General features: G+C 25.3%; 1 protein-coding gene across 1 annotated transcript in view; it reads right to left on the bottom strand.

Moving 5' to 3' along the window:
* The window catches only part of LOC100203028 (serine/threonine-protein phosphatase 2A 56 kDa regulatory subunit epsilon isoform), a 47793-nt gene extending 36415 nt beyond the window's left edge, over nucleotides 1-11378 (bottom strand). Inside the window, exons 1-3 of the mRNA XM_065805825.1 lie at nucleotides 11288-11378; nucleotides 6711-6934; nucleotides 4109-4305 (exon numbers count right to left, since the gene is read on the bottom strand). Coding sequence (XP_065661897.1) covers nucleotides 4109-4305; nucleotides 6711-6879 — 366 coding nt within the window. The 5' untranslated portion in view covers nucleotides 6880-6934; nucleotides 11288-11378. The remainder of the gene's footprint in view (nucleotides 1-4108; nucleotides 4306-6710; nucleotides 6935-11287) is intronic.
* Nucleotides 11379-12706: the final 1328 nt, after the last annotated feature.

The raw sequence follows: 12706 nt of genomic DNA, 5'->3' as shown, positions 1-12706 counted from the left end.
ATATATTAATGTTGAGAAAAAAAAAAGTTTGTTAAATATTTAAAAAAAATTTAATATTTCATTTAATTATTTAATAATAATTTGAAAAATTTAAAGAAAATAAACATTCCAATATAACATTTCTTTATTGTTTTTTGTTAATTGAGTTATTTTTTTTATGGTCGCGTTTTGCGGAAATTTATTATATTGCGATAGTTTTGATGTCTTTAAAAAATAAAAAGATAAAGAGAATTTTATGATGTCAAACTCACATTAAGCCAATGCATTAAGCATTCGTTATTCAAAACAAGACCTGTAATGCTAAGGATTTTATTGTTTGCAATGGCGTTGTAGACGTCGGTTGATTAAATATTTCGGAGATAGATAATGTCAATTAAATGCTCTGGTGCATATATTTATATAAAATTAAAAACAAAGGTGTTTAAAAGCATAAAAAAACTAATTTAAACAACTTATAGTTATTTTAAAATAAAAGTAACTAACTCTAATAACATATATTAGCATATATTTATTTATCATTCTTTTATTTTTCAATTGTTTTGTCTTATTTAAAACATTTAATTTTTTGAATTAATAGATTTTCAAAATCTTTTCGTTACTAAAATCAGATTTTTCAGGCCTGGACAGGAATGGCATGTGATCGCACGCTGTAACTGACCAAGCTTATAACATTTTTTTTTTATGACTTGACCATGGTTGCTTTGATGTTTTAGTAATTTAAATACATTAAATAAATCATAACATTATTAAAAACTTTTGACTGTTGATCTTTTCTATATTTATTTTTTTTATGCGAAGGCTTCAAATAAAATACAAAATTAAAATGAACACAATTTGTGTAAATTAACAAAAAATGTTATATCTAAATTTTTTTATGCAGGCATGTATTTTTTATGATAAATTTAAACGTTTGAAACTATTTTTCTGTGTCTTTCTAAAAATCTTTTTTTAGATTATTTTTTTAAGTTAATTTAAATTATGAATAAGTTAAATTAAATCTTCCCTAAATCCCAAAAAAGTTAAATTGCAAAGGAATGATTTAATTGCTTTATTTATTTATTTTTGTTTTTATCTTTAAAAAGAATTGTTTGAAAGATTTTTTTTTAAACTTTTTTAAAAACTCTTTTAAAAAGACATTTTTTAAAAACTCTTTTAAAAAGACATGGTTTATTTTTTGCAACAATTTTTTGCAACTTTTTGGAAAAAATGTTAATACTATTTAAAAATATTATATTTTTTTCTTTTCAATAATTTAAATAAAATTTGTTTATTTATTAAATAATCATTAGAAGTAATTTGTAAAAACGTTTTGCGTAACTTTAATAAAATGTTTCGAAAGATAAGTTTTAAAGTTATTTATTCAAAACGCAATTATAAATGTAAAAAAAAGTAATTTTGCGCTTCGAGTTTGAGTTTTTTAAATTTTATTTTAAAGCTTAGCTTAGCATTTCTTATTTCAGCGCATTTCTGAAATGTTTAAATCAATAAAACATCTTAACAGTGGTGGCCAAGTTGTCAACAAAAAAAACCATTTGCGTGGTCAGCAATAGAGTTTGATTGCACACCATTCCTGTCCAAGCCTGATTTTCATGTTTTATACAATGAACAAATAGCTTTAGTTTTTAATTGATTGATTTTAAAATTACCACACATATTTTTCAGACGTTTAGTAATTATTATTTTACCTTTGTTTTTTTATTTATAATACTTGAATTAACTGGTGTTTAAACAAACAATATATTAAATTATGTAATTTTTAACTGTTACTATTTTTGCAGCTGTAAACTTAATTGTTCATTTTATAAATTTTCCCAATTTGATAAATTAACTCTTTCATTAAAATAGTGCTCATAGCTTTAAATAAGAATGATAACACAGAGAAATTGAAAGTTATAAATATTTCCAGATATTGCAATTCATGATCAATTAATTTGCCTCTTGAATTACAAACTTCTGAAATCAAATTAAACTTTAGGCAATCTCAATGAAGAAATTGAAAAAGTAAAAAACAAATATGCAGAAACTATGGAGCATGCAAATAAATTGATTGTATGTAATAAAAAACTGAAAAATCTAGTTTAAAGCAACAAAGTACAGAACAAAAGCCTAAACTGTTAATGGAAAATCAAAAGTGTTATCAATGATTGAGTATTCAAAGGATAAACAACGTCTGAAAATAATAAAGAAAATTATAATGGCAAAATTAGTACAATCAAGCTTACAATCAACATGGATAAAATGAAAAATGGAACAAATGATTTAGATAAAATGCAATCAACACATTACTTGACAATGGATGTGATAAGACTTATTTGAATTATGATGTAGCTTTCTGATGTAATTCTGCTGAGTTGTTCCTGTAAGATAAAACAGTAAAAGTAACTGTCAACAGAATAAATAAAAAAATGATTTATTCGAAGCCTATAGAATTCCAGCTTGAGTCATTGAGCAAAAATACAACTTTTAAGAATACAAATTATAAGAGAAGCATTTACAGTAAATAATGAAACTGGATACTTAAAAGTAGTTAATTGGGTAAAAATCTCCAAAAGATGGAGACAAAAAACATCGAATTACCAAATATTGACATTTTAATTAGTGTGGATTAAGGTGAGTTACTATGTGAATTAAGAAAGTAAAAGAAAAATGTAATGAGTCAGTTACTTTGACTCACACCACTTGGTTGGACATGTATTGGTGGTTTTGCAGATATCTTAAAACCCAGTTTACAGTTTCACAGCTGCAAATAAAAAAGAAAAAAAGATACAAACAACACAATTAAAAAGGAATGGGAAAGGGAAGGTGATGAAGATGTGAAATTACCAAAAATAACAACCCTAGATGACACTTCAGCTTTAAATGCAGTAACAAGTTTGCTTGAAATGAAAAGTGAAAAATATAAGCTAAATTCACTATGAAAAGAAAACAGACAGTTGGATGATAATTATATAATGGCACTAAACTGACTTAAAAATACTAAAAAGCATCTAATAAATGACTTAAGTCTTGGAACTCAGTAGAATAACATATTATTAAGAAAAAGTGATTCTTGGAAAAAATTGATAACCATATTTATAGTACTATTACATTTTCCAATTGATAAACAGAATCAAAATGCAACAAATGTAAAAAAAAAAATGCAAGTCTACTCAACAACTGATAGCCATTTTACTCGGAATTCGTTTACCACAACATGCATTTTCTAGAGTTGGTATTCATTTTGTTGAGTCACTTCATACTATGCAATTTAGAGTAAAGATATGAAATTAAAAATACTTGTGTTTGTTAGCCTGTTTACTTTCACAAGCAGTACAATACTCGGGATTGCAACAGTACAATACTCGGGATTGCATATAACTTGGATACAAATTCATATCAAAATGCTTTTAATCAAATGGTAAACAGAAGAGGAATACCATTAGAAGTTTTAATGGTCATTGGAACAAAACTTGTTGGCAGAAATGGTGAACTAAATAAATCAATCAACAACTTAGATAAGGATAAAATAAACAGCTAGTAAAGAAAACAAGTGGCACTTTAACACTCCATTAAAACCTCATCTTGGTGGCATATTTGAAATAATGATCAAGGCGAAACGTGCAGTAACTGCAATACTTTAAAAAGCCAATATTACTAATATTACACAATTATTTACAATTAATATTATACAAAGTCTTTTCTGAGCATCATAATCAAAAGTGTTTTTATAGACTAGAGTCTATAAAAGACAGGGATCATAAGAGAATTTGTTCACCATCAAAAATAAATTAATTATTTGTGGCAATTGAACGTAATGAAGAAATTTCGATCTTATGAATATGGAAAAATATGACACTACTATAAAACACTTTATTTTACTATTAAAACACTTGATTTTAATTTAGCGATCTTTTATAACTATAGAAAATATTTTATTGATGTTTGAATTGAATTAAGTTAAAAACATTCATTTTGAACGCTTAAACTCGACTATACAAAATATAATATTATTAAAAAATTTGGTAGTATTCTTGATTGCTATTGGGTCAGGTAAATTTAGGCATGAAAAAACTATTACAAATGATAAAATCTAAATTTATTTATATAGAAAGCTAAAAAATAAACATACCATTCTAACAATTTCAGGATAGACAGGTTCAGTCAAAACTCCACGTTCTGATGTAATATAATCAACCAACTCATTCAAAGTGCCTCTCTTTACCTCCTTACCTCTCAAATCACCAACAGGATCCATAAAATCAAAAACTGTGCAACACTGTTGAAGTTTTTTAATAAACAACTCTTGCCTTTCTTGTGCTGGAGCATCTAAAAGCAAAAACTTTTAAAAATAAAATGAATATTTAATGTGATATGAGTATAACAAAACAATGCCATGAATATAGCAAAATAACAAGTGATATATTAGCATCAAAATAACATTGTAATATTAAAATAATTGTGAGTTTAACCACTAGTTAATTACCGACTTAGGTAATTAAGACATAATTATGCTTCCAAATGAAATATAACAAATAATTGAAAAAATTTAAAGGGTTTTATTCATCATTTGTTTATGCAGCATACAATTTAATTAAAGCATATACAATCTCATTCTGCTTTTGTAAGAGTGGAATGGGATTGTATGTTAAATTATGCTAAACTAGACTTGATAATATAACAACAGAATATGCAATTTTCAATTTTTTTATCAGAAAAAATTAGCAAGCCTTCATAGGAGATGTGTGCGGTCATATGCCATGTCTGACCAAACATATTACATGAGATATATAAAATATTTTAATGTTTGAGGAGTAATTTCAGTAAAGCTAAGAAACGAACAATGGAAGATAATCTTCAATGTATTTTTTTTTTATGGCAAAAAGAATCTAACTCAGTATATAAGGATAATTTGTGCTTTTAATACAAATGAATTACCTCTTCGAGATCTTATCATTCAGCTTTAATTAGGCATTTTTTCACAGAAAAAAATAATTTAATCAATTATTTTATTTATAAACAATTTATATATAAATAAAAATATTTGCCAAGAAAAAAAAATTCAATTCCACAGCAAAAAATGAAAAAGTAGTCATATTTTATTCTCTTTTTCCTCAACTTTTAGCAAATGAATATTGATGTAGACACATGAAAGTTTATTTAAAATATGCTTTAGTACTAAAATTAATTAATTTAAGACATTTTTATGCTTCCAAAAGTTACGGTTTTTCTCATTGTCGCATGATAAAAAAAGTATCACTGAAAATGTTATTTTAGCCATGAATTTATTTGCATAATCGGAATTAATTTAGCGTGAAAATGGAGCTAACAGGTTTAAATTGTTGTTGGTCAGATTTTATTTTTTATAAAAAATATATATTTCAAGAAAAAAACCAAAGAAGAAACCTTTTGCAATTTTCATGTAACGTAAGTTAACAAAAACATGATAAAGTCATGCTTTATCAAAAATTTAATTTAAAACTTAAGTTTTTTATTAACATATGTGAAAGAATATTAAATATTACGTTTTTACATTTAAAGTTTTGAACAACGATGCTTAGTTGAAACACATTTTTATTTTAAATGTGTAACGTAAGTTAAAACTACATGCATTTACTGAAGTTTTGGCACTTTTTTGTTAACAAAATGAATTACGTCATTAAGTAATTCTAATTTTGTTGCGTTGGTTTGACAAGGTTTTAACTGAAACTCTTTATATTAGAAGAATTTAGTAAGAAAATCTTCTTTTTTTTTTGACGTTAATTAAAATTATATATAGTGTTTTTTTATTTGTTTATGTATTCTTATTTTGGTTGACATAAATATACATAAATAAATAAAAATAAGAATTATATAAATATTTTTATTTAGACATTAAAAAAAAAAAGATTTATTTGCTATTCTACTAATATAAAAAAAAATCAGTTAAAACCTTTTTTATTTTTGTTTTAGTAAAACAAATCTTATGAAAATGCAACTAGGGGGCCTCATCCATAAAGCATGTCACCCTATATTTGTCAATTCTTAACCCCTTCCACCTAGCACAAATGATCACATATACCTGAAACCTTCTTTCGCCTAGTTTTTATGTCAAAAATATTTTTAAAGACTTACATGTAAATACTTTGCAGCATTTTAAAAATTCAACCTAATGAAAAAATGGCAATACGCATAAACGTAAGTGTAAATAAAAACTTCGACAAACCAAGGATTTTCTTATTTAAATGACTCAAATAAGTATTAATAAAGTTGTAATACTAAAATAATTTTTCAAAGTTGCTCTTGGTCTTGCGGAAAAACTGTTTTCGATTTAATAACTTTCATAAATGTTATGAAAGTCACTCAGTAAGAGTGCCACCAGTTTTTTAAAATTTCTTTTGTTAACTATTTTAATGAATAAGTTCAATACTTTTGCAATTGCTTTGTTACATAATTTAACTCTTAATAATAGTGTATATATATAATATGTGTATATATATATATATATATATATATATATATATATATATATATATATATATATATATATATATATATATCCACTCATTTTTATAATTTATCTCTTGATTATATGGTAAATTGCATAGTTAATTTAAAAAATTAAAATGAATAGTAAATACCAAAACAAATTGATTATGAATTTAGTACATATAAAGTAATTAAATATAGTAAATATAAAATAATTATAAAGTAAATAACTAAATTCGAAACCACTTTATATAATAAAATATTACCTTTTAGTAAAGTGAGTGGTTGTAATTCAGCAACAGGTGTTGTTTTAAATCTAGACGAACCTTGCTGTTTCTTTTGACTTTTGACTATTTTTTTTACAGAAGATTTTCTTGTGAATGGATCAACATTCTCCTTAGTGCTTGGCTGGGCGGCTGAAGCTCCATGTGGCATGATGTAAGGCCCACAATTTAAAATCCCAGTGTTAGGTTATGCATGTATTGAATATCTGAAAATGTAATAAAACAAAATATACCAATTCTAAATGTAAAATAAACATTTTTGAACAAAAAAATAATTTTTTTTGATCTAAACTAAATAAATGCATATCAATATAACTTTTTTGTTTGTCTTATAATTGTTGTTTTAGTTGAAGCTTGCCTTCATCATTTTTTCTTGGTTCTTTATAAAATACGCTGCAATTTGCAGACTGCATAATTTATCTCATGCGCATTTAATTCATAACAGTTTCAGTATATGGCGTCATTGTGGATTTTTTTAAAGATATCAAAGTATTTTTTTGTCCAACAATCAAAAAATCATTTGCATAATTTTTCATTAAACTGTAAAAAAAAATTCGTAATACAATTAAAAATATAACAATATATTTGGTTCGTCAATTGACAGAATTACTTTTAAATTAATATCTTTTATAAAAGATAAAGAAAAGGATTTTATAAAAATATAAAATATATTTATAATACATTTGCTTAATTAATGCTTTTTTAAATAAGCGGTATTTGTAGATCATATAAAATATGATCAAATACATTAATTTTTCTGTAAGACGTGATTTAAGTGTAGCACAATGGATATTATATTGCTCTAATTTTAAGGCAGGGCTCTCTATGTAGCAGGTTCGAATCCTCCATCAGAAACTATTTTATTTCATTTTGAATGTTTTATTCAAAGTAATTTTATGCTTTTTAAACTAATATTGTTGTTTATTTATAGTTACATTACATTATATTGTTGTTAATTATAGTTTATTTAGGTAGTCACAGTCAAGTATACATATATCAACTGACCTAAATAGGGATAGGCGCAAATAATTAATAAGTAAATAAAACGAAAAACTTGTCAATTTGAAAACTTCAAGTAGATAAAATAAATAATACAATTTTACAAAAGAGAATTTGATATTAAAACAAGTTGCTCAAAGCCAAATATATACTTTTTTTAATTTTATCACAAAATTTTTTTGGGTTTTAATAAAAAATTATACAAATAAATATGATTTGCTGATTGTGGCAAAAAAGATACTTTAATATTTAAAAAAAAAAAGAAGCACAATGAGGTCATATACTGAAACAGTTATGAATTTAACATGCACAAAGTAAATTATGCAGTCAGCAGATTGCGGCACATAATTATTTGGAAAATTAAAAAAGCTGAAGTAAAATGTTTGTTTAAAAAAATTTTGAGCGAGCGCCAATGTTTGCTTAAATAAAAGTAAAGAAACGTGACATTTGTTTTTCTGTCTTTTTTTTAACAAACATTCGCATGTTTGTTGATTTGTTGCGCCCCCTGCAAAGCTTTAAGTATTTTTAAAAGCTAGAAAGGTAAAAAATCATTTGAAAAAAATACAAGAAACAAAAGAATTAAAGATGACACTATTTTAAAAGAATACTTTGATGTATGATCTATTAAATTTGATGAGGGTGAAAAGGTGTTGGCTTTCTGTAAAGATAATTTAGGGCTGGTAGAATACATTGTCGAAATAAGAAATATTTCAAGTGAGTACATTTCAAAACTTGGCATTAATGGAGAGGCTGAAGTTTTAAAAATTTGTTATAATATCTTAGATTGTTGTGAGTCTAAGAAAAAGGTAGACAAATATAGTTATGATGAAGGTATATTATTAAAGAAAAATACAAAGATGGTGGGGTCAGCAAACTTATTACTCATACTTGTAGAAAATTTGAAGAACCTTATGAAAATCTGAAAAAAAAATAGATTTTATGAAGTTTAACAGTATTAAATATTTTTATGCATTTGATATGAAGTTGGTCAACATTTATTTTGGATTAGAAACTGCAGCGCCAACTTATCCTTGCTCTTGGTGTATAGCTAACAAAGAGGAATTTCAAAATTTCAAGGTGAACATGGACACAAAGGTGAACAAAGAATGGTTGGAATGATTAGATTATCAGTTAGTAATTTCAAAAATGCTTGCGAGAAAGAAAATATTAAAATTAACTGCTGCTTCTTATAATAACTGTGTGAATCAACTACATTTAGATTTGATGAAACAAAGATTATAAAGGTTCTTACTCCCATGGAGCTAGATCTTCTCAGAGGTAATACTAACAGACTTTCTAATAATAATACTAACAGGCTTTCTAATATCTTTGCAAATATACAAAATCAAAGTAATTTTTTTTTAAAGCAGAAAAGTGTAATTAAACCTAGCCTTTAAAAGATCTAAAACAATATATCAAACTTATTCAATATCAAACAATTAATTTAAGTAAAATATCAAACCTTTATTATAAACTTGTTATGTAAAATATTACTAAAATCCTTAACAAACCCCCCCCCCCTTTTTTTTTTACCTTTGTTAATTTAGATTATAATCACAAGAGTGATTGGAATTACCCTAGCATATATCCTAATATAATAATAAATATATATACACACACACACAGACAGACAGACACACACACAGTAGGGATGTGACTTTTTGGTACCTCCAGTTTCCAATATAAAAAACAGATGAACTTTTGTTTAAAAGTAACTGAAAAGTTATTGGTTTTATTTAACTTTTGAAAAAGGTCACCCACTATTATCTTTGATTACACACTGGCTCCCATATATCAGTGAATTTTTTTTTCTTCAAAAGTATATCAACCTGGGCCTCAAAAGAACCAGAATTTCAGAGATTTCAGAAATAATAATGGTTTCAAATAAAAATGAATTGCTTGCATTTTATATACAAAAAACAACAATTTTTAACTAAAAATTGAAAAGGTCATTTTTAATGACATTTTGTATGCTATATATTTTTCTTTAAATATTTCAGTAAAAAAATTATGAATTTTAAAATCACTATAAAATTCTGATTGATGTGCAAAGATATAATAATCACATTATAAGCCTAGAGATAAACCTAGATTTCAATTTACCTACTTGTTGTTAAATCGGTTCTCTTAATACTCTTCATATGCTATTGCTTACCACCTTTTCACTCAATCACCTTTAATTTTGTTCTTCATTGTGCATGTTATGGCATATTCAGCTGAGTTAGTGTTCTATCGACTATTCTGGCAAAACACAGTAGTTGTGGGTAAACATGTATTTATTTTATTCAACAATTTAACAACTGTGTTAAGTCTTGATGAAAATATATTCTTTAAATATACTTAATCTTATTGTCCATCATTTCTTTTTTTTTTTTTTTTTTTTACTTCTTACTGGTCCTGACACTAAAGAAAACTTTTTTCAGAATAAAGTGTTATGAATAATCTTGAATTTTATAATACTCATTCATTTCAATTAATTTGAAAATATATGAAAAAAGTGATCTTAATGCCCTCCATTATATTACAATGTATTTATATTATAACATATAGATATGCATCTGCTGACTCTTTTGGCAGGCCTCAATCCATATAGGTCTTTTGGCCAAAAGAAAAACAATGAAAAAAATAATTTTGTGCCCTAAACCAAACCCTCAGTTGATGTACAAGCAACTCCCTTGCATGTTCTCTCTATATTGGTCAATGTATGCAGTGAAGCTACCAGCAGCTCCCTATTTCAGTATGATTTCAGAGTGCAGATTTAAGTATGCTTTTATGTGTGTGTGTGTATGTGTATATATATATATATACATACATGTATATATATATATATATATATATACATACGTATATATATATATATATATATATATATATACATATATATATATACATACGTATATATATATACATACATGTATATATATACATACATGTATATGTATATATATATACGTATGTATATATATATATATATATATATATATATATGTATATATATGTATATATATATATATATATATATATATATATATATATATATATATATATATATATATATATATACATCAAATCCCTGTCTTCATTATCTCAAATGTTGCTAGCTAGTTGTTAGTTAACTTTGCACTGGAACAAGTAATCATTAAGTAAAACTAGAAAATGTATTGATTTATTTTTTTTCATATAAATTGTTCTATTCAAAATTTTTAAGATCTAAACATATTCAAAAAAATATACTTAAAAAAGGATATCACAATTTTTTATTGATCCAAAGATTTAATGACTAAGAATATATTAAGATAATCATAATGGCCTTAGCAATCTTATCCAGGTTACTGTGATAATTTTTTTAGTCAGGTTGAAGACACTACTACTCTAATAAACTATTTTCATTTATTAAATGTGTAAACTGTAGTTGACAACTTTTCCCAAAAAAAAAGACCCTTTCTTAATTTTTTGCAAACTCTTAAATAGAGTGTTTAAAACAATCTGCTCCAACTGTGCTAAAGTAACTATGCCACTGGATCTCTATATAGTTTCTCAAATGTTATAATTGTACTTACTTGTTCAATTGCGTAATATTCTCAGGAACAATATGAAATTAAAATCTATTTATGTGTATATCTATAAATCTATAAAAACAAAAAATAAAAATAAACAACAACAACAAAAAAACAATAATTTAAGAAAATAAGTATAATCCAAACTACTGTGATTTTATGTATAAATATAAAATAGCATATAATACATATATTATCAAAATATCTACATTAGCTAGTTTGTTTGCTTGTGTGTGTGTGTGTGTGTGTGTGTGTGTGTGTGTGTGTGTGTGTGTGTGTGTGTGTGTGTGTGTGTGTGTGTGTGTGTGTGTGTGTGTGTGTGTGTGTGTGTGCAAGTTTGTATGTGAATATTTGTACATATTTTATCATGTATATATGTAGATGTAAGTGCATGTGTTTTAGAGTCTAAAAGCTAAAACGTGCTATCAAAACTATTATTTTGCATTATGCAAGTGCTGCTCCTTCTTGCATTATAATATTTTCATTGTTTGGGTTTGTATTATAACCTAGACCTGTATAGTTTCACTGAAGGATTTACATTTTATAACGAAAAAATAATTATTTCATACACAAATTTGAGATACATAAATATAAGATAATTATTAGATAATTTCATAAATAGCATTGAAGAGTTAAAAAAGTCCTCTTTCGAAAAATCAATTTCCAAAGAAGTCATTTTGAATCAGTAGTAGTTGCGACCCATAATGGAGATAATAATGTACTTTTACATTTTTAAAATTTAACTCCCTAATCAAACTTTTGAAGGCGGTGTTTTATGTAATCAATTAAAAATCATGTTAACATAATCGGCGAAGTACGATTTTATTATTTTTTTTAGTTCTGTAAACTGCGCCTTATTGTTTAAAAAAGGAGGGAGAGTCATAAGGCATTTTCATCAAATAAAAAAAAAATAGTGCTTTGAAAATACGAAGAAACTTTTTATTCATTCAAAATAAATTAAATATTTAAAAAAATTCTGTTTTAAGATATTATTTTTGTTTTTGGTTGTTATTTATTGTGTGTATGTATTCTTACTCTATCTTAAACATTAAGTTAAGCTTTTTTGTATAGAGCCACGAATTCTAATTACATTTAATTTAAAATACACTTAATTTAAAGTACATAAAGGCTTATATAGGGTCACAGCAGAATTTTTAAAAACTTAAGTGCCCGTTTCCAATGATTTGGAAATGGACTTGAACGGTATGAATACTTTGTAAACTTTCACGAAACTTTTTTAAAAATTTAAAAATTGACTTCACTAAGTTAGTTTTGTGAATGTGTGTGTTTGCGTGCGCGCACGCGCGCACGCGTGTGTGTGTGTGTGTGTGTAAATACCTCTGTTTCATTTATTCATAATCGATGGTGTCCTTCAGGTATTACCTTTTTTGGATCATTTTTTTGCAACGCAAATTGATGTCA

The sequence above is a fragment of the Hydra vulgaris genome, chromosome 09 (genome assembly GCF_038396675.1).
Source record: "Hydra vulgaris chromosome 09, alternate assembly HydraT2T_AEP".
Taxonomy (NCBI): Eukaryota; Metazoa; Cnidaria; class Hydrozoa; order Anthoathecata; family Hydridae; genus Hydra; species Hydra vulgaris.
Note: the sequence above shows the minus strand (reverse complement) of the source record. Positions and strands in the feature narration are given on the sequence as shown.